The following is a 23,672-nucleotide window of genomic DNA, read 5'->3' on the forward strand; positions in this document are numbered from 1 at the left end:
CAGAGAGAGAAGCAGACTCCCCATGGAGCTGGGAGTCCGATGCGGGACTCGATCCTGGGACTCCAGGATCATGACCTGAGCCGAAGGCAGTCGTCCAACCAACTGAGCCACCCAGGCGTCCCCACAAGATTCATATTATTCATATATTCTGGGAAATTCTCCATCATTACTCCAATATTGCCTGTCACTTATTTTCTCTATTCTTTTGGAGCTCCAAATAGATGTTTGAACCATTCACATTTGATTCTCCTTGTCTTATATTTTATCTCCTCATTTTTATTACATTCTGGATAATTTTTAATATCTAGCTTCCAAGCTGTTTTTTAAAGTTGTATCTAATCTGCTACTTGACCCACCCTGGGTTTTTTAAAAAAATTTTTAATCACTAAAAACTACATACTTTAAATTTTTTTAATTGTTTGTTGTGATAAATAGGAACACTACTGATTTTTACATTTTGATCTTATGTCTAGCAATCTTGGTTAACTCTTATTAATTCTGATAATTTGTCAGCAGAATTTCTAAGATTTTTCACATAGACCAGTCAAAACACTGGTCTATGGGCCAAGTCTGGTCTGTTTTTATATAGAAAGTTGGTTGGGACATAGCAATATCCATTTATGTATTGTTGATGGCTGCTCAGAGACTATACAGCACACAAAGCTGAAAATATTTATTACACAGTCCTTTACAGAAAATTTGCCAACCCTTCATAAAGACAATCATATCATTTGTGAATGCGATTTTTTTCATTTTTTTCCCCTTACAATCCTTATATACTCATTTTCCTGCACCAACTAGGACCCTATCTTCTTCCACCCCAAAACAGTGGTATACAGTAGTAGTAACAGCAGCCATGTTCTCTCCCTTCCTGATTTTTTAAATTTTATTTATTTATTTAACACAGAGAGCGAGAGAGATCACAAGTAGGCAGAGAGGAAGAGAGCAGAGAGCCCGAAGCGGGGCTCAATGCCAGGACGCTGGGACCATGACCTGAGCTGAAGACAGAGGCTTTAACCCAGTGAGCCACCCAGGCACCCCTTCCCTTCCTGATTTTATAGAAAAAAAAAATTTTTTTTTAGAGTAAGCTCTTTACTCAATGTGGGGCTTGAACTCACAACCTTGAGATCAAGAGTCACGTGCTCTACTGACTGAGCCAGCCAGTTACTCCTATAAAGGAAACTTCTAAAAGTTTCACTATTTAAAAATATCCTGTTTTAGTGTACACTTTTGATGAGTTTCCATTTTTAATGAAGTCTAATAGCTTTACTGAGATATAACTTACATATCATAAATTCACTCATTTTAAGTTAACAAGTGATTTTCATAAATTTAAGGAGTTGTGAAATCATCAACTCAATTTTAGAACATTTTCATCATCCTAAAAAGACCCTCCTGCCCACTAACTGTCTCTCTCTGTTTCTACTCCCAGTCACAGGCAGCCACTAATCTATTTCTGTTTCTATAGATCTGCTTATTGTGGACATTTAAGAATTATACAGCAAGTGGTCTTTTGGTTTGGCTTTTTTCACTTAGCATACTGTTTTTTGAGCTTCATCCGTACTGTAGACACGTATTAGTACTCTGTTCCTTTTCATTAGCAAATACTATTCTGTCTAGATATACCACATTTTGTTTATTCATTTACCAATGAATAGGTATTTGTACTGGTTCCCTTTTGGGGATATTATGAATACTGTTATAAGCATCCATGCACAAATCTTTGTGTGGTGACAGGTGTTCTCATTTCTCTTGGATAGATACCTAGGAGTAGAATGGCTAGTCAGATGGTAACTCTATGCTTAACATTTTAAAAACTACCAAAAAGTGGCTTCATTTTACATCCCTACCAGCAATGTATGAGGATGCAGTTTCTCCACATTCTTGCCAATATTTGTCATTTTTAAATTAAAGCCTTCTTAGTGGATATGAAAATTTTCCTCATTTTGGTTTTGGCTTGCCTTTTCCTTATGACTCATGACGTTGAACATCTTTTCACGTGTCTATTAATCATTTGTATTACCTTCCTTGGTGAAATGTCTATGCAGATATTTTGCCCATTTTTAAATTGGGTTATTTGTGTATATATGAAGTGAATTGCAAGAATTCTTTATATATTTTGGGCACAAATCCTTTATCAGGTATAATCTACAAATATTTTCTCCCATGCTGTAGTTTTTCTTTTCACTTTCGTAATGGTATCATCTGATACACAAAAGTTTTTAATTTTAATGAAGTCCATTTTATCTATTTTTTGGAATCACTTGTAATTGGTTTGCATGAAGATTAAGTCCCACGTTTTCTTCTATGAATTACATAATTTTGTCTCTTACCTACAGGTTTAAATCCATTTTTAGTTCCTTTTTTTTTTATATATATAAGGGTCTAAATTAATCTTTTTGCATGTGGATACCCAGTTGCTCAGGTATCATTTATTGAAAAGACTATCCTTTTTTTTTAAAGATTTTATTTATTTATTTGTCAAAGAGAGAGTGAGCACAAGCAGACAGAGTGGAAGGCAGAGTCAGAAGCAGACTCCCTGCGGAGCAAGGAGCCCCATGTGGGACTCGATCCCAGGATGCTGGGATCATGACCTGAGCTGAAGGCAGCTGCTTAACCAACTGAGCCACCCAGGCGTCCCAAGACTATCCTTTTCTGAACCACTGAATTACTTTGGCACCTCTGTTGAAAATCAACTGATCATACATGCAATAGTTTATTTCTGGACTCTAAAAATTCTGTTCCTTTGATTTATATGCCTATCCTATGCCAGTAAACACTGTCTTCATTACTATGGCTTTGCAGTAAGTTCTAAAATTTCAACTTTGTTCTTCAAAGATTGTTTTGGCTATTCTGGGGCCTTTGTATTTCCATATAAATTTTAGAATCGGCTTGCCAATTGGTCCAAAAAAGGCAGCTGGAATCTTGATAGAGATTGCACCAAACCTATAGATGAATTTGTAGAAAGTTGCCATCTTTAAAAAAAATTTGTTTGTCCTCTGTAATCTTATTTTATTTATTTTTTAAGTAAGCTCTACACCCAATGTGGGGCTTGAACTCATAACCCCAAGATCAAGAGTCACATGCTCTCCTGAACCAGCCTGGTCACCCATCTTAATGATGCTAAAGTCTTCCAATCCATGAAGATGGAATGCCTCTCCATTCATTTACATCTTCTTACATTTCTTTCAGAAATGTTTTTATAGTTTTCAGTCTACAAATCTTATACTTCTTCTGTTAAATACATTCCTAAGTGTCATTTCTTTAGATGCTATTATGAATGGAATTTTCTTCATTTTTAGATTGTTCATTGCTTGTAAGTAGAAATACAATTGATTTGTATATATTAATCTTGTGTATCTTGTGACCTTGATGAACTTGTTTATTAGTTCTAGTATTTTTGTGGAATCCTTAAGATTTTCTATAAGATCATACTTGTACAAGAACATTACTTCTTTCTTTTCAATCTGGATGCCCGTTATTTTTTCTTGTCTGACTGTACTTCCAGTGCAATTGTACCTCCAATACAATATTGAATAAAAGTGTTGGGAGCAGACATCCTTGCCTTGTTCCCAATCTTAGGGTGAATGTATTCAGTCTTTCAGCATTGACATGATTTTAGCCAGGGGTGCCTGGGTGGCTCAGTTGGTTAAAAGCATCAGCCTTCAGCTCAGGTCATGATCTCAGGGTCTTGGGATCAAGCCCTGCATCTTTGGGCTCCCACCTCAGTGGGAAGTCTAATTGTTCCTCTCTCTCTACCCCTACCCCCCTCGCTAGTGTGCTCTAATTAAAAAAAATATTTACAAAAATGATTTTAGCCATTAATTTCTCATAGGTGTCCCTTATCAGATGTCTAGGGAATAAAAGTTCCCTATTATTCCCAGTTTTATTACAAATGGGCATTGGATTTCTGTCAAGTGCTTTTCTGCCTTTCTTGAGATGATCCTGTTTATGCATTCTGACCTTTATTAATACAACGTATTACATTAATTGATTTTTGGATTTTAAACCAATCCTCTACACCTGCGGTAAATTCTATTGTGACATATAATCCCTTATACATGATGCTAGGTTTGATCTGCTAATATTTTGTTGAGGATTTTTGTATCTATTTTTCTTCCTCTTTTTGTTTTTGAGAAATATTGGTCTGTAGCTTTTTTTTTTAAAAGATTTTATTTATTTGACAGATAGAGATCACAAGTAGGCAGAGAGGCAGGCAGAGAGACAGGGGGGAAGCAGGCTCCCTGCTGAGCAGAGAGCCCAATGTGGGGCTCGATCCCAGGACCCTAAGATCATGACCTGAGCTGAAGGCAGAAGCTTTAACCCACTGAGCCACCCAGGCGCCCCTGCAGTTTTCTATTCTTATGACATTTGTCTGTTTTGGTATCAGAGTAATAATACCAGCCTCATAAAATGAGCTCTATTTTTTGGAAGAGTTTGTAAAAGATTGGTATTATTTATTCTATAAATGTTTGGTAAAATTTACCAGTGAAGACTTTTGGGACTGGGTTTTTCACTGTGGAAAGATTTTTAAATTACCAGTTCGATTTTTTTACTTGCTTTAGGTCTGTAGGTCTATAGATTTTCTCTTCGTTCTGGAATCAGTTTAAGTAATTTGTGACTCTCCAGGTATCTGTTATCTAAGTTGTCTCATTTGTTGTCATAAAGTTGCTCATTGTATCCCTCTATAATCCTTTTAATCTCTGTAAGACTGATAATATCCCCTTTTGTTTTTAATTATGATTGAATGTTGAATTTTATTCCTCGATTAAAACAATCATATAGACTTTCTGTTTAATCTGTCAATGTGATGAGTTATATTAATAGAATTTCTACTGACAGGTGTGCCTGGGTGGCTCAGTCGGTTAAGTGTTTGCCTTCAGGTCAGGTCATGATCCCAGGGTCCTGGGATAGAGCCCCACATTGGGCTCCCCACTCAGAAAGGGGCCTGCTTTTCCCTTTCTCTCTGCCTGCTGCTCTTTCAGCTTGTGCACACTCTCTCTCTTTCTGTCAAATAAAATAGATTAAAAAAAAAAAAGAATTTCTATTTTAAGATTTTAAGTGACCTCTACAACCAACATAGGGCTTGAACTCACAACGCTGAGACCAACTGCTGCATGCTCTTCCGAATGAGCCAGCCAGGCACTCCAGATATATCATCTTTTCATTCCTTGAAGAAACCCAACTTGGTCATGATATTTTAATTAATATCTTACAAGTTTCAGTTTCCTTCTATTTAGAATATTTTTATCTACATTCACATTACAGATTGACCTTCCAATTTTTCTCTTCTAATATAATCTTTATTGAGTTTATATATTAAGGTTATACTAGCTTCATACATGAGGTAAGGAGAATTCCCCTTTTTCCTGGAGTGTGACCTTAATAAAATTGGAATGTTCTGTTTCTTGTACTATCTTACAGAAGTCACCTGTAAAACTGACAGGCCTGCTGTGTTTTGTTTTGTTTTTTTTTTTAAGATTTTATTCATTTATTTGACAGGCAGAGATCACAAGTAGGCAGAGAGAGCAGGCAGAGCAGGGAGCCTGACATGGGGCTCGATCCCAGGACCCTGGGATCATGACCCGAGCCGAAGGCAGTGGCTTTAACCCACTGAGCCACCCAGGCACCCTAGGCCTGCTGTTTTACTAGTAAATAAATTTTAACTGATATTTTCCATTTCTTTAATGGCTATGTCAGAAGCAATGTTTAGAATATTTAAATAATCAGCATGCATGAAAACGATCCAGTCAAAATTGATGCAGTTGGCAGTGTTGGAACTGAGTCCTGGAATTATTCTACTAGAAGATCTTTAAACTCCCATCAGCAAAGGGTGCCCCTCAGGAGTCTATAAACCAGGGGTTTGACTCTTGGCTCGTATCTTACTATCTTATTCATAGTCATGTGGGCAAATTACCCAACATTTCTGAACTTGGTTTCTTTAGCTTTCAAATGGGATAATAATAGTAATCTAACTCATGAGGCTGTTCTCAGAATTAAATGAGATGCTGAACAACCAAAAAAAGGGGGGGGGGAAGGTGTAGTTTATGGGGGACTTTAGCTACTAGATCATAGGAAGATCTTCAGGCAGGTATCCCTAAAAGAAGGGTCTGGATAACCAGAGGGTGCCAAGATATGACCCACCCAGGGGTGATTCAGGATAGTGGCTATTTATCATTTAACTACAGTTACAGTCTACGGCCATACCACCCTGAACGCGCCCGATCTCGTCTGATCTCGGAAGCTAAGCAGGGTCGGGCCTGGTTAGTACTTGGATGGGAGACTACAGTTACAACATTTAACTTCTGTATTAACTACAGAAGTAATTTAATATCTTAGCAACTATTTCAGCTAAATCACTGCATATTAGTTAAGTATCAGTAAAGGCCACAGGTGTATTTTAGGTTTTCTATTTCTTTCTTGATCAGTTTTGCTAAAGTGTATTTTTTGAATAAACTATTTCATCAAAGTTTTATACTGGCATAAAAGTGGTATCATACTATATATATTTTTGTTGTCTCTTTATTGTTAAGATTAGTCTTTTGTCTTATTTCTCCGGATGAATCTTACCAGAAAATTGCATATTCAATTGCCTTTCAAAGAGCAGGCTTTAAAAAAAACTTTATTTTCAATTTCACTAATTTCTGCTTTTATTGTTATTATTTCCATAATCTTTCATTGGGTTTACTCTTATCTTTTTCCAGTTTTTCTGAGTAAAATGCTTAGTTCACTAATTTTCAGTCATAGATTTCTCTATGACTTCTTTAATCCATGAATTATTTAGGAAGTGAGTTTAATCTCCAAACATGGGAACTTTTAGTTACCTGTGTTAATTAAACCATACTGAGGACAGGAAAAATTTGTGTGACAACAAATCTTTGATATTGGTTGAAACTTACTTTGTAATCTAGTACATGCTCTACTTTTGTACATATTCTAAGTCTGCTTCAGAGGATGTAATCACTATTTGTTGGGAGAATCCTAAGTATGCCTAATAAATCAGGTATATTAAAGTAAGATCTCCTATGGTCTTACTAACTTTTTAGTCTATTTTATCTACTAGTAAACGAGAGTATAGTGTTAATATTTTCTACTGAGATGGGGATTCTTACCTTTTTCTTATAATTCTGTCCAGTTTTGCTTTTTATGGTTTGAAGCTGTGTTAGTTTCATTTAATGTGTAGGTTCATTCAAGATTTCTTTTATGTTCTAGTGAAATAAACCTTTTAGTACCTTTTTTTTTTTTTACCACTAATAATGCTTTATGCCTAAATTCTAATTCTGCTATTAATGTAGATATAACAGTTTTTCTTTGATTTCAATTTGCCTGTTATTTCTTCCCCATGGTTTTACTTTGACTTTCTCGTTTGCTACTAATAATGCTTTATGCCTAAATTCTATATAATGCTTTATGCCTAAATTCTAATTCTGCTATTAATGTAGATATAACAGTTTTTCTTTGATTTCAATTTGCCTGTTATTTCTTCCCCATGGTTTTACTTTGACTTTCTCGTTTGCATGTTTTGTGTGTGTTCCTTACAAAGAACATAGTTTGGTTTTCTTTTTTAATTCGATCTAACCTTATCTATTTTTTTACTGGCTACTTCAGTCCATATATTATTTATTGCAATTATTGATATTTGGTTTTTCTGCCTACCATATTTTTCTGTTTCCCAATTTACCTCTTTTTAAAAAATGATTTTCCCCCTTCTCTGCCTATATTGGACTGATCATGTTTTCCTAGCTTTTGTCCACTAATTTAGAACTTACCATTCATATTCCTATTCTAATTTTATTTCTAAATTTTAAAAAACCCCTAAATTTTAACAGGTATGCTTGTCTTAATCTAAAGAAATATGTATATCCTCTGCTCAAGCAATATGCATAGTTAGAAATCTTTAAGATATCCCCTTCTTCTCTTTTTATATATGACCTCTGAAAAGAATATTTCAGAAATGGTCCTGATGTATTACTGTATTGTCACTTCCCCATAGCTAACAACAGATATATTTTAATTATTTTTCAAACTTCAACTCCTTTTCTTAACTATTTCTTAATTTTTTTTAACTATTTTTTTTAAATGCATGCATACCCAGCATGCAGCCTAATGCAGGGTTTAATTAACGACGCTGAGATCAAGAGATGCTTAACCAACTGAACCATTCAGGTGCCCCAAACTCCAACTCTTTAAATAATTAATTTCTCTAGAAGGAGACATTTCACTGAAGTGTTTTACAACAGAGTCATCACTTACATTTTAGATGGGACTAGTCTACTGTGCAAAATGTTCCATGCAGGATGTTTAGAAACTCTGATCCCTGTTGACTAAATGCCAGTAGAAATCCTCTCTTCTCCTCCCATAGTGACAACTAAAACTGTACCATACATTCCCACTGGGAAACACTCCCAGTGGGAAACTATCCTAATGCATGAAAAAATATATAAAAATTACAAAATAAATGGGTTTAGAATTGAAGGACTGAAGGATGAAAAACACTTGTTCCACAGAGGAAATAACAAAAATACCTTTCCTTAAATTCTTTAAGTTTAGGAAACTCATCTTACAAACCAGTTTTCATCATTAACTATATTGCTTTGTTTCCTTTCCATTTAATTTTCTCCAAATTTTTTAGTTGCAGGATATGACTAAGAGGAAGTAACAAAAGATGTAATCATTTTTTATTTTTCCCAAAGTCAGGTTTTTCTCCTAAAGAGATATGAAAGCTAAGATAGAACACAGAATTTGTTTACCATTTTAACAAATATTTTGTGGGGGCATCTGGGTGGCTCAGTCAGTTAAGCACCCAACTCCTGATTTATTAGGTCATGATCTCAGGGTTGTAAGACAGAGACGCACACCAGGTTCTATGCTCAACAGGGAGTCTGCTTGAGATTCTCTCTCTCCCTCTCCCTCTGCCACTCCCCCACCCCACATGCTTGCTGTCTCTCCCTCTCTCTGTCACATAAAGAAATCTTAAAAATTTTTTTTGTTGTTTACAATCCTAACATGGTCTCCTATTCACAAACCTGTTGGTGTCCCAAATAATGACATTTCCATCAAATCCTGATGTTACTAAGAGTCTTGTATTAGTATCATATTCGATGTTCTTCACCCAGCTAGTGTGACCATGTAAAGTGCATACTTTGGTGTTCAGTTTTCTCAGATCCCATAGTGCTATTGTAGTGTCATCAGAGCAGGTAGCAAACAGCCGGTTATCAAGAAATCTACAAAGCAGAAAAGAAAAATTGGTTTATTTCATCTCTTGTTAAAGAAAACTTAAGAAACAATCTCTGTTTTACCTAATTAAGAAAACAAAAAAGAACTACAAACTGCCTGTATAAACCCAGTGATATGGATATCAATAAGAAGTAAGCATAATTCACATAATCACAGGGAAGGACAGTATGATTCAATGAGGACCACAATGTAATTTTATCCATTCGCTTTGTGTTACTGATTTTTATTTGGAACTGGATATGTGGTGGATGTTTGAAGAACAGTGCTAGAGAGAAAGAAAAACTTTAGAATCTGTATAGGAAACATAAATGGTAAGAAACAATTTAATAGGAGACAGGAGATTCTGAAGACCTAATTGCAGAGGGAGATATGTTAAGCATAAAGGGTTCGTAATTATGAGAACTAGTTACTCTGCTACAAGTAATGTCTTTCAATTTAGACACATTTACATATAAAATTGCTAATAAAATGCCATATTTTTAATCTATTAATTCAAAGACATTCCCTCAAAAAGTCATACTTAGCAATATTTTATTAGGACCAGTTAAGATTATAAAATACACAAATAAAATACTCTCTAATTCAGACTTTTAATTATTTTACACTAATTTTCAATCCTTAGTGAGAATATATTTTATACAAATAATTAAAAGATAACAGACCTACCAATCACTCTTGAATTTCTTTTATTTCTTTTCCCACACTTGAATTTCTGCCTAATTCAACCTTAGGATGCTTTCTCTAACATATGCTATTATATATTACTTCCTAATCTCTGGCAGAGAGAAGAAATTCTGGAACTTCTTCCAAGGTAAAATTATACTGAATTATTTTTTATCAGAAATCAACCTCAATATCCATAAATACCGTAACAACCTTCTTTAAACTTAACAGTTTTAAAATTCCAGGCTGTTGTACAAGCGGTTTCTACTACTTGAAACCACTTTCCCCCTACCCCTTGACCTGACACACTTCTTTTCTTTTTATTATTATTCAGCTACCATCTGCTCCACGAAGACTTCCTTCCCTATCCAGCCTGGGGTAGATTTACCCAAGGTACTCTATACTTCTGTCATAACACTTAATGTACACTGTAAGGAATATCTTCATAAGGCTATAAACTCCTTAAGACAGGGGAAATAGTATGCATAGTTCATTGTTAGATTTGTAGTTCACAACATACACAGTGCCAGGCATATAATAAGTACTCACAAATATTTATTACGTGTGAATGAGATAGGAGTTCACTGTCTAGTGGAGAAGAAATTATAAATACATAATTGTACACAATAATTGCATGGAATAAGCAAAGAAAAGGGTGGTCAGGAAATACTTTATGGTGGTCGTTTGAATGGATTTTAAAAGATGAGGCAGGCATTCCCTAAGTGACCAAGGGATAAGCAAAGGTACAAAGGCAAGTAAGGGGATGGTATACTCTGAGAGGCAACAGTAGTTAGGAGTACTGTATACTGAAAAGCAGAAATAAGAGGAGAACATATCATGGATTTATTCTACTTTAAGTCCCAGTATCTTTTTTTAATTCTTTTAACATCTTTGCATTTTTAAATAGAGAGTTTATTTGAGAAAGAGAGAGCACAAGTTGGGGGAGAGTCAGAGAGAGAGAGTGAAGCAGACTCCCCACTTGGCAAAGAGCCCGACGTGGGGACTTGATGCAAGAACCCTGGGATCAAGCCCCACATCAGCCTCCCCGCTCAGCGGGAAGCCTGCTTCTCCCTCTCCCACTCCCCCTGCTTGTGTTCCATTTCTCGCTGTGTCTCTCTCTGTCAAATAAGTAAATCTTAAAAAAAAAAACAAAAAAAAAACCTGTTATTGATAGTTAGCCTAATTCTTTTATTTCAATAATGTCATGTCATAAATATTTTGCTATGTTATTAAAGATTTTCAACAAAATCATTCTTAATAGCTAGCCACTGTATGAATGAACTATATCTTTTTTCTGTTTTAAACTAATAAGCAACTGCTGGCAGTTTATATTGCTTCCAATTTTTTATGGCATATACTAAAACCACAAAATGGTTTTATTTAGTGTAAAAATTTATGTAGGGTAAAAAAGTTTACACTAAAAAACACTATGATGAACAACCTAAGAGCTAACTATTTATCACATCCCTTTTTACTTTTCTAAGTACATTCCCAAAAAAATGTATTGCTAAGTAAACAGGGATTTTTAAAAATGTAAGGCTTTTGATATATACAGCCAAACTACCCTCAAAAGAATATACCGATATGTAGTACCACCAACAATTAGGAGTGTCCACTTCTCCAAGCCCTGTCACACAGATATTTTTTAATTCTACTAAGTACCCAGAAGAAAAAAAATCATAAGTTGAAACTTCTATTTTTAATCAAGTTGAACGTTTTTCATATTAATTAGATTATTTTCTCTTGTGAATTGCTATTCATGTTCCTTGTTGATTTTCCTACTGTTATATTTTTATTACAGTTATTCTCTTTATATTAAAGGTAATATACTTCAGTTTTTCAAAGACAGTATGTTGAATATATTTTCCATACACACTTTTATTTATATTATGTGGTTTACATATTTTTTTACTATATCAAAATCTTTACAAATCAAAATTGTCAAGTCCATTTTGCCCCCTATGGTTTTATCTTTACTGATTAGGTTTTTATTTATTTTTATTTATTATTTATTTAATTTATTTATTTGACAGAGAGATCACCAGCAGACAGAGAGGCAGGCAGAGAGAGAGAGAGAGAGGAGGAAACGGGCTCCCTGCTGAGCAGAGAACCCCATGAGAGGCTTGATCCCAGGACCCTGAGATCACAACCCGAGCTGAAGGCAGAGGCTTAACCCACTGAGCCACCCGGGCTCCCACTGATTAGGTTTTTAAAGTAAAAATATTTTAATGACTTCCTGACAGGAATTAAATGACTGAAAAAAACAATACACAATGACAAAGGCTATTGGAAAGTCAAACTTTTTTTTTTTTAAATATTTTATTTATTTATTTGACAGAGAGAGATCACAAGTAGATGGAGAGGCAGGCAGAGAGAGAGAGAGGGAAGCAGGCTCCCTGCTGAGCAGAGAGCCCGATGCGGGCCTCGATCCCAGGACCCTGAGATCATGACCTGAGCCGAAGGCAGCGGCTTAACCCACTGAGCCACCCAGGCGCCCGGAAAGTCAAACTTTTAAAATAAACTGATCATCATCGTAGAGCATCTTCTTACACTTAAAAAATTTAGGGAAAAGTAAGATATTTTATTTAGTTTACAGAAAATACTTAATGCACATATGGATTCAAAACCTCAGTGGCATTATACCACCTTAACCCACAGTGGTCAACCCTGAGGTTTTAGGCAAGAAAATGGTATGATTAGATTAAGAGTTTCAAAAAGATCTCTGAGGTAGCTAGTTTCTAAAACTTTTGGATTTTCATAAAAAATAAAATGAAATGGGGTATCAGTTTTAAAATTTTTGTCAGTAAGGCCATTGAAAAATTACCACTGTTGCATGAAAACAGAAAAATTACCATTTTAATGTCAATAATGTACAAAGAATATAATCTTGGAATAAAAGCTAGTAATTTGAATTGAATAAATTACCTTAATGAAAAATTTAACGCTTTGACTTTAGTTTTCTTATTTTGCCTCAAAGTTTACCTGTTAAAAATCTTGGTATTGAAGAATCATTGGTGAAGAGAATGGAAAATTATAGAAAACTAAGAATGCTGATTAGGAGATCAGTTAAAGCACCCACAACTGTTATCCTAAAGCAAGCAGATGCAGAGAATGTAAAGTATTAGACAAATCCTTTGTGATCTGGCTCAATCTTCTCAAATTAAAACTCAGTCTAGCCTAATAAGTTAATAACTGTAAAATGTTTTTAACTCCATAGTCTAATAAACAGGAGACACTCCATCCATACTGAAATCTATGAGTTTATGAATTATAAAACTGTTCCATATGTTTCCATCAAATCCCAACATATGACTCTTAACAGTTCTGGAAAGTGGACACCTGGATAAATTGAAGTCTTCATTACCAGAGGATAATTGGTGAAAGATAACAGCAACTGAAATAGAATTTCCTTAAAATGGGTACCAACATTTCATTGTATATGGAAAGTGTTGTCTTTATCTAAAAACCGGAAGTCATAAAAATTTTTAACATTTATATAACTATATGCAAATTCTTAGAATAAGACTAAATTAAGTGTTTAGGTTTTCCTATATCATCTCTCCATTGAAATTATGACAGCAAAATACAGCACCCTTACTTCATATTTGAGCTTTGTACTATAATTAGAGAGTCATTTCTATATAAACTTCAAGGGCTTTATTCATTTTCCCAAGGGCCTTTCCTTAGTCCCATGAAATATTCACGTAATTCTCTGAACTATCTATCATGTCCCCGTTTCTGTCATTTCCTTTTCTTTAACTGATAACTAGTCTAATTCTATCAGATCCTTATTTGGCAATGATTTTATATGTAATCGACCAGTTTTCTATTATTACTCTCAGGGTTTTGTGAAATTCTACATCCTTTGCAAGGTAAGAAATTTCATGTTCCTAGTGATGCAAGCACTGCATTTACATCACAGTGTTCGAAGTATATCAGTCAGGAAAAGACCAACAAAGACAGTGGGAGGGAAAAGTAGATCCTGGAATATTTAAATAGCCACTGATTTTTTAACTGCCATATCACTAAGTAAATATTCTTATGATAATCTCAAATGTCCTTGTAATTTCTAACCTGGGGGGACCCTGATTATTAAATGGACTCTTAAATCCACATACAGGACCCTCATGAATGAGAAGTAAACCTGTATAATGGGTTTAAGAATTTAAATTATGTCATATTTTCCCCTTACTTTTCCAAAGTATGAAACAATAGAAAATACTCTTCCCAACTATCAATATTTTTATTTTACAAGATAAGCAAACCTTAAAAAACTAAGAAATGAACTAGAAGACATTACTAAGTATGTGTAAAATCATTATCTAGGAAATGCATGCCCACATCTCTGAAAAAGAGAGTGAGGTGGTCTAATTGAACTGAGCATGAATTCTAGCTCTACCACTTGGTACATATTAAAGATACTGGGCAAATCTCTTTATCTGAGCTGTAATTTCTTTATTCCTTAAAGTGGGTACAATATCTGCTTCACATCAGGATACTGTGAGAATTAATACTGTATGAAAAGTGCTTCACAAAAGGTTTGGCACAAAAAGTTTTTTGACTGGCAGGCAGTCAAAAAAATGGTAGCTAATATTATTAATAAGTAATGCACACTTAAGCTCATGCCAGAGGACCCCTCAGCTCCTCATTCAAAACTCTTAAGTGATTTGTACTTCTAAAAAGCTTCAAAACCTGGTTTTCTAACCAACAGATAAGCAAATTCAAATCTGTAGGTGTGGGGTACTAAAGCAGACACATTGATAACAGTAAATGAGAGCTGACATTGATAAAGAAAAAATTCTAACAGCAGATTAGTCAGAGATCATTCTGAATAGGGGAAAACAGCACATCTTTTCTTTTTAAGGTAAGAACATTTTAGATCATAAAATATTAAAAACACAAAGAAAACTATGAAGAATATAACAAAAACCTGTGATACCCACCACCCAACTTTATAAAATTTTAACACTTTGTTATCTTTCAGATTCTTTTGAACATTACAAACACAACTGAAGCACCCTGAATATCCCTCCCCAATCCCATTCCCCTCCCTCCCTCTCCAGAGGGAACCACTATCCAAAATTTGTTTGTCACTCCCCATGCAAGTTTTTAATACCGTGAGATCTTAAGTATGTATCCATAACAATGTATAGTTTTGTTTTGCATTCAATTTATTCCATAAATATTTAATTAGCACCCACTATGTGCTAGGCACAGTTCTAGGTGCTAGGAATAGAACAGAGAACAAATAGACAAATACATGCCCTTATCAAACTTATGTTTGCATATTTTCAGACTTTATATAAATGGTATCACACTGTATAGCTCATTCTACAATTTGCTTTTCTGGCTCAATCTTGAATTGCTGAGACGTATCTCAGATGCTTCTAGTTCATTTATTTTAACTGATGTATAGTATTCCATTGTATGAGTATTCTGGAATTTATCTTCCTCTTGATGGAAGATTTATTTACAGCTTGAATTAATAATGATTCTATTACAAACCTTCTTTATACATCTCCTTATTTACATGTACTTTAATTTCTTTAAAATTGTTTGATCTTCAATTTTACCAGATATTGCTGAGATGTTCTTCAAAATAATTTCATCAATTATACTCCATCAATGTCCAAGAGTTTCTACTTCTCAACATCTTTGCCAATACTTAGTATTTCTTGTTTATTTTTATTTGCATTTTCATAACTAGAAAGCTTGAAAAATTTTCCATATTTATTGTTCATTTTAGCTTCTCTTATATAATTCTCTACCTATTTTGCTCCAGGGTAATTGTTTTATATATTCTGAATACTAATCTTTCTTTGGCTACGTGCATTGAAAACATCTTCTTCCACCTGCCAATAGCTTATCTTCTCACACTGTTATATCTGTGGTTAGAATGAAGTTTTCAATTTTAATGCAGTTCAACTTAGCAATCCTTTAATGATCTGTGCTTTTTGTATCTTAAAAAATCCATTCTCATACTTAGAACATAAATATATTCTATATTTCTCCAAGAGCTTTAATGGTTTGCTTTCCTAATTAGGTCTCTAACTTGCAGTTATTTCATATATATAATCAATTCTCTCTTTTCCATTTTCCCCACCACTGCTCTGTAATGTCCCTGCAGAGATAGATCACATTTCCATATATGCATGGGTCTGTTTCAGGAAGTTCTACTCCATTTCATTAGGCACTTAATCTATTCCTGTCCTAAGATTGTGTTTGATATCTGAAGACTACCATCTTAGCCTCCTTCAAAATTGTCTGATATTCCTGGCACTTTGCTATTACATATGAATTTTTAAGTTAAAAAAAAAACACGGTTGGTATTTTGATTAAAACTGAATTAAATTTATAGACTAATTTGGAAAGAATTGACTTATGATACCAAGTTTTCTCCCCCAGAGAAGATTTGCATTTGTTTTTGCGGGTACCTGGCAGTACTATCAACCTGGATCCAATTTAAAACTGTTGGCTACATGGTTTTGAATGTGTGAACTTGGGCACCACACATGCATGAAGACTGACTTGCAGTTAGACACTCACTGAGGAGATTTTCTGATGCCCCTCTACCAATGTCAGTCTACATGAACAAGGTGTTATATTTCCAGATCACCTTTATGCTGTAAGGATAGCTCTTTGGAGTCCCAGCCTTATGCAGAATTTTCTTCTTCTTCTTTTTTTAATTTCTTTTCAGTTTAACAGTATTCATTATTTTTGTACCACACCCAGTGCTCTATGAAATCCCTGCCCTCTCTAATACCCACCACCTGGTTCCCCCAACCTCAGACCCCCCCCACCCCTTCAAAACTCTCAGATTGTTTTTCAGAGTCCATAGTCTCTCATGGTTTACCTCCCCTTCCAATTTCCCTCAACTCCCTTCTCCTCTCCATCTCCCCTTGTCCTCCATGCTATTTGTTATGCTCCACAAATAACTGAAACCATATGATAATTGACTCTCTCTGCTTGACTTAATTTCACTCAGTATAATCTCTTCCAGTCCCATCCATATTGTTACAAAAGTTGGGTATTCATCCTTTCTGATGGAGGCATAATACTCCATAGTGTATATGGACCACATCTTCCTTATCCATTCGTCCGTTGAAGGGCATCTTGGTTCTTTCCACAGTTTGGTGACCATGGCCGTTGCTGCTATAAACATTGGGGTACAGATGGCCCTTCTTTTCACTACATCTGTATCTTTGGGGTAAATATCCAGTAGTGCAATTGCAGGGTCATAGAGAAGCTCTATTTTTAATTTCTTGAGGAATCTCCACACTGTTTTCCAAAGTGGCTGCACCAACTTGCATTCCCACCAACAGTATAAGAGGGTTCCCCTTTCTCCACATCCTCTCCAACACATGTTGTTTCCTGTCTTGCTAATTTTGGCCATTCTAACTGGTGTCAGGTGGTATCTCAATGTGGTTTTAATTTGAATCTCCCTGATGGTTAGTGATGATGAACATTTTTTCATTTGTCTGATAGCCATTTGTAGGTCTTCATTGGAGAAAAGTCTGTTCCTATCTTCTGCCCATTTTTTAATATGATTGTCTGTTTTGTGTGTGTTGAGTTTGAGGAGTTCTTTATAGATCCTGGATATCAACCTTTTGTCTGTACTGTCATTTGCAAATATCTTCTCCCATTCCGTGGGTTGCCTCTTTGTTTTGTTGACTGTTTCCTTTGCTGTGCAGAAGCTTTTGATCTTGATGAAGTCCCAAAAGTTCATCTTCGCTTTTGTTTCCTTTGCTTTTGGAGACATACCTTGAGTTTTCTACTAGACTCCTCATTTTCAACTGGCCATAAAATTAAGTCTCCTGTCCACTATAATTCCTTATACATACTGACACATAAGCTCAAGGTCACCTGCACTTGGCTGATGCCTCCAGGGTAAAAGCTAGCTGAATACCTATTTACTACTTTGCATTCTAGCATCTACTTCATTTGTGGCCCTAGGATTTCTTTCTTTCTTATCAGTTCAATTATATATTTTAAAAAATATTTTAAAAATCTTATCCTGCATTTCTATTTTCAGGTGAAAGATTGTCCAATATAGTTTAAAATCTTCTGTAGCTTAATTTGTATCTACTTGATTTACTAGTTTGGGACGGAAGTGTATTAAAATCTCTCACTATAATTATAGACTTGTAATTCCGTATCTGTTTTGTGCTTGTTTTTGTTGCTGTTGTTGTTCTTTTAAATATACAAATTTCAAAATATATACAAAAGTTCTTCATTATTATATATTCTTAGTTGATTTTTTCCTTTCATTAATATATACTGTTGCACTTTATCCTTATTAAAGCCTTTAGTCTTCCATCTGTCCAATGATGATAATCTACATTAGTTTTCTTTTCCCATTTTTGGGCAGTTTCAGTTTTGGTATCTCTAGAATGAATATATAGATGATTTTGGTTTTTATTCCAATTGCTGTCTCTGTGTCTTTTAATGAAGAGTATCAATTCATTTATACTTACTGTGAACTACTTATATACTGGGTCGATTTCTACTTCTTGTTTTCTACTTAGCATTCCTTTCCTTTGTTTTATTTATTTATAGCTGTCCCATCTTCCACTGAACTGATCATGTTTTCAGTATTCCCTCTCCCCTCTTGTACTGCTTTGGAAGCTAGCTATACACTGAATGTCTACTATTTTAGGGACCTTTAATTTAGTACTTTTTCATTGTAAATATTTAATTATATATTGTTCTGAAAGAGTCTGAAACTATTTCATATTTCTATCTTCTTCCTGAATATGACATGAATCTTACCATATTACACACAACCTATTTGTTGTTACTATCTAAAGCTACACAGTCCAGTTTGGTAGCCATTAGCTACATGTGGCTTTCCAATCCTTGGTATGTGGCCAGTCTGAACTGGGTTGTTCTCTAAGTGTAAAACACTGGATTTTGAAAATTTAACATTAGAAAATGAAACTAAAATATCTCAATAATTTTTTTTAATGATGATATGTTAAAAATGACAATATTTCAGTCCTATTGGGATAAATAAAACATTACTAAAAATTAATTTCATGTTTTTTCCTTTTTAATGTTACTACCTGAAAATAAATCAAGACTTTAGTTTTAACTTTGTTTTAAATGTATTCCCCCAAAACCTAAATTATTATCTTTCTGCTAGTAATAATCAATAACATTTATCATTTCACCTAATTAAATTCTTAATTATGAAATAATAGTTTACCTGGATATGATATGGCATTGGACATTATTTTCCCTTAGTATTTAAGATACTACTTCAGAATCTCCTAGCATCAATTGTTGCTGATGAGAAATCTTCTGTTATAATGCTGAATTATACCTCTGTAGGTAATCTGGCTTCTAACTCTGGTGGCTTTTAAGATTTTCTCTTTACCTTTGATATTCTAGTTTTACTACAACCTGTCAAAATGTAGATTTATCTTTATTTAACCTACTTGGCATTCTAGAGTTTACTTTGGTTCAAGGATTCAGGACCTTCTTTAATGCTAAAAATTCTCTACCTTTGTGTCTTCAAAAAGTAGTTCTCCACCAACCTTTGCATCTTCTTTTTCTGTAATCCTTATTATATACACACTGGAGTCTTCAATCAATCCTCTATGTATTTTAAGTACTCTTAGTATTTTTGAACCCATTAATTCTCTCATCAATGGTGTAAAGGATAAAACTGATCCCATCTTAAAGTTATTTTTATATACTAGCATATTTTTAATTTCTAAGAGTTGTAGTTGGTTCTTTTCCACAGTAATCTGCTCTTGTTTCAACTCTTTTGTTTCATAATTTTAAGTTCTCTTTAAATGGAAAGTATCAGTTAACTTATTTCTTTCAACATCCTAAAAATGCTTTAAAGTTTCTTCCAATCAATGGAATACTATGCAGCCGTTAAAAAGAATAAGATCATCCCATGGGTACTAATATGGAATGATCTCTAAATGTTATTAAATGGAAAAGCCAAAGTATATAATTGTGTGTAGAGAATGCTACCATTTATATAAAAGTGTATGTATGTGTGTGTATATGCTTGTACATGCATAGACTATCTCAAAAAGGATAGCAAGAAACTGGTAATAGTGGTTGCCTCTGGGGAGGGGAACTGGGTGGCTAGGGGACAGAGGTGGGAGATAGACTTACTTTTCACTGTTTACCCTTTTGTACCTTTGAATTTTGTATCACGTGCATGTATTACCTAGTCAAAAAAAAATAAATAATTTATTTTTAAAAATAGTCTTTGTTGGACTACTCCATAAAATTAATTTCATCCAGAAAATATGCTTGTTTTAGTTGCTGAATTTGTTATGATATGAATATTAGATGTCTTCATGAGTTTTAGAATTTTGGTGATAAGCTTATTTTAAGAAAGGTTTTTAATCCTTTTTTTCCTCTTTCCTATTTAATGGTTTTATCATTGCCCCAACTTGGATTTCTGAACCCCTAATCCATAGTTAGGCCTTAAAATGACATTAAGGCCTTCAGTTTCATGATGATACTGGAGGTATCAGACATAAACATTCAATCACTGACTCAGTAATGGCTTCATTCAATTCCTGGCCATGGGGTTGTGTCTTAATCAGCCAAAAACCACGGCCTCAGGTAGTGAATAACTTTTTCCTTTTTTCAGCCTTTCACAAATGGGACAGGCATTCTAGCTAGTGCACTGTGTAGTAATTCTGACTCTGGTTCCTGCCTCTTATGAAGCACTTTAGTACTTTTGATTCTCGACAGGAATTAAAATTACTACACATCTGTACCAGACTCAAAACCCAGTGGGCTTTGGTTTCAGCCCTATAACAGCTTGTGTCTGTGTTCCATTTCTAGCCCACAAAAACATATATATTGTTTCAAAGCCTGGCTATATCTTTTGTGCTATTTATTCTATTGTCCTGTGTGTTTAGAGCATAGAGGTTACATCAAAATTCAGTATATTGCTGTAACTAGAAGTAATTTCCCAGTATCTTTTTTTTTTTAACATTAGAAGTAATTAGTATAAAAGGAATATAATCTTACTACAAAATGTTTAGAAAACAAAATTACTCATTATCCATTCATTCTAATCCACCCCATGTTAGCAATGAAAAATATTTCCTTATTTTCTGCATGTCATATTTGTAACAATTTTTATCATGATTTTAACATATATTGTTCCAAGCATTTGTCCATGTTGATATGTAGTCCCTGTGACCATCATTTTAATGACTGCATATTAATCCACCAAGCTGTTCAACTGTTATTTACTTCCCACATTATTGAGAATTTAAGGTACTTCCAACATGCTTTTAGAAAGTTCTCTGTGTAAATGTATTCTTTCCCCTCAACAGTTTGGATTTGAGGGATGAAGGTGAAAGAGGCTTAGCAATGGGACTGCCATAATTCTACACAGATCATTAGCCCAAAGACATTGCAAGACTATCATAATACATGGCTGAGGTTCATAATGATGACCCTGATATATGAAGAGAAAAGGTAAAATCATATGTAAGTAAAAAAAGGCATTTCGGAAAGATTCTAATCAAAATGGTTAATATAGCAAGTTCTGTAATTAAAGGGATAAAATTCATAAGGGATAAAATTCACAAATCATAAATTCATATCTAGCACTGCTGGGCAAGAAATTACAAATTTTCATTAACTTCCAAATTAGAGTATTTTGTGTCATACTAATAAGCTTTATTATTTAACTAAAATACTAACCTGATATTATTTACACAGTCTTCATGAGCTTCAGAAAGTGTTTTTATGTGCTTTGAAGATATAGGGTCAAAAAGCAGAACTTCGGTCTGTTCACAAGCAACAGTCAGCACCGACCTGAAAGCAAAGGACACATTTAGTTTTCTAGCATTCTCTTATTATTGATATGCACACTTATAATTACACAAACTATAATGCATAACTTCTTTTTGCCCATGTTAAAAGCAAGTATTTGTAAGACTGAAACTATCCTTTTTTTTTTTTTTTTTTTTTTAAGATTTCATTCATTTATTTGACAGAGAGAAAGCACAAGTAGGCAGAGGCAGCACACAGATTGAGAGGGAAAGGCAGGCTCTCCACTGAGCAGGGAGCCTGATGCGGGACTTGATCACAGGACCCTGGGATCATGACCTGAGCCCAAGGCAATCACTTAACCGACTAAGCCACCCAGGTGCCCCGAAGCTATCTGTTCTTGACAACAGTAGGAAATGGACTCTCAAAATTATGGTGGAGCAAAAACTGATACAGCTCAGGTTTGTTGAGTACCCGTATCTATCATGTGTGTACCTTTTGATATGTGTATCTTTTGACTCAGCAATTTTTTTCTGGGAATTTAATCTAAAGAAATAATCATTTATAAATACAAAGAAGCATATATAAAGATATACCTCACCATAATGAGAAACTGAAAGTGACCTAAATGTATGTGAAAGAAGGAATGATTGATCATTTAAGCCATGGTATGTAATACTCTGCAATATCATGCAATGTTTAAAAAGATAGGGATAGTTTCATGTGGATATGAAAGAACTCCAAGACGTTTTTAAATTTTTTTATTTTTTGGAGAGAAAGAGAGAGAAATAGAGTGCATGTGTGAGAGAAAGCTGGGAGGTGGGGGTGGAGAGGAGCAGAGGAAGAGGGAGACAGAGAGTCCCAAGCGGGCTCCATGCTCAACGTGAAGCCCAATACAGGGCTTGATCTCATAAGAAAGCAAAAGCAAGAGTCAGATGCCTAACCAACTGAGCCACCCTGGCACCCCCAAAACACATTTTTTTTCTTTTTTTTTAAGATTTTATTTATTTATTTGACAGAGAGAAATCACAAGTAGATGGAGAGGCAGGCAGAGAGAGAGAGAGAGAGGGAAGCAGGCTCCCTGCCGAGCAGAGAGCCCGATGCGGGACTCGATCCCAGGACCCGAGATCATGACCTGAGCCGAAGGCAGCGGCTTAACCCACTGAGCCACCCAGGCGCCCCCCAAAACACATTTTTAAATGAGGAAAGCTGGTTGCACAGATGAGGCAACTTAGGAGAAAAAGTCATATATGACAAATTATATATATATATTTTTGACAAATTATATATTTCTTTATCAGTATCTATTATAATGTACTGAAAAGGGTTTGGCATATATCCTACCAAACCAGTTAGATACAATCAAACTTATATATTTTGTCCTTCATGCTTTTTAGTATTATCTCTTGGTTCAGCACTTTCCCATTACAAAGTTATATTATTATAAACGTTTTATAAGCCACATTTTGATTTCTGAAAATCAACTGTTTTTAATTTATTTTTAAGTCTTAGTTTTTTGTAGACACTGGTCTTTCGGATTCAGATCTAGCAAATGAAATCCTGAGTCTTAAAACTGTAGGCCTTCCCAATTTACAGTTCCAATAACAAATGGAATTTGTATATTTAAGATGAAAATAGTGAGACAGGATTTAAAAAACAATTTTTTTTTAACTTATCTCTATATCCAGTGTGTGGCTCGAATTCACAACCCCAAGATCAAGTACATGCTCTACCAATTGAGCCAGTCGGGTGCCCCCAAATAGATTTTTTTTTTCTTTTTTTAAAAGGTGTTATTTATTTATTTGACAGAGAGAGATAGTGAGACAGGAAACACAGCAGAGGGAGTGGGAAAGGGAAAAGCAAGTTCCCCACAGAGCAGGGAGTCCGATGCAGGGCTCGATCCCAGTACCCCAGAATCATGACCTGAGCCAAAGGCAGACACTAACAACTGAGCCACCCAGCGCCCCCACCCCCCGCAAGACAGAATTCTAAAAAGCCAAAAGTTTCTATTCAGA

The 23,672-nt window shown here is 34.7% G+C and overlaps 1 protein-coding gene across 2 annotated transcripts in view; it reads right to left on the reverse strand.

Moving 5' to 3' along the window:
- DCAF10 (DDB1 and CUL4 associated factor 10) overlaps window positions 1-23,672 on the reverse strand; it is a 47,931-nt gene that overhangs the window by 13,446 nt on the left and 10,813 nt on the right. For both annotated transcript variants that reach the window (XR_009406268.1, XM_059411270.1), the window contains exons 2-3: window positions 21,589-21,702; window positions 9,027-9,224 (exon numbers count right to left, since the gene is read on the reverse strand). Coding sequence is in view for 1 of the 2 variants with exons in the window: in XM_059411270.1 (XP_059267253.1) it covers window positions 9,027-9,224; window positions 21,589-21,702 (312 nt within the window). In the remaining variant the exon portion in view is untranslated. The remainder of the gene's footprint in view (window positions 1-9,026; window positions 9,225-21,588; window positions 21,703-23,672) is intronic.

The sequence above is a fragment of the Mustela nigripes genome, chromosome 9 (genome assembly GCF_022355385.1).
Source record: "Mustela nigripes isolate SB6536 chromosome 9, MUSNIG.SB6536, whole genome shotgun sequence".
NCBI lineage: Eukaryota > Metazoa > Chordata > Mammalia > Carnivora > Mustelidae > Mustela > Mustela nigripes.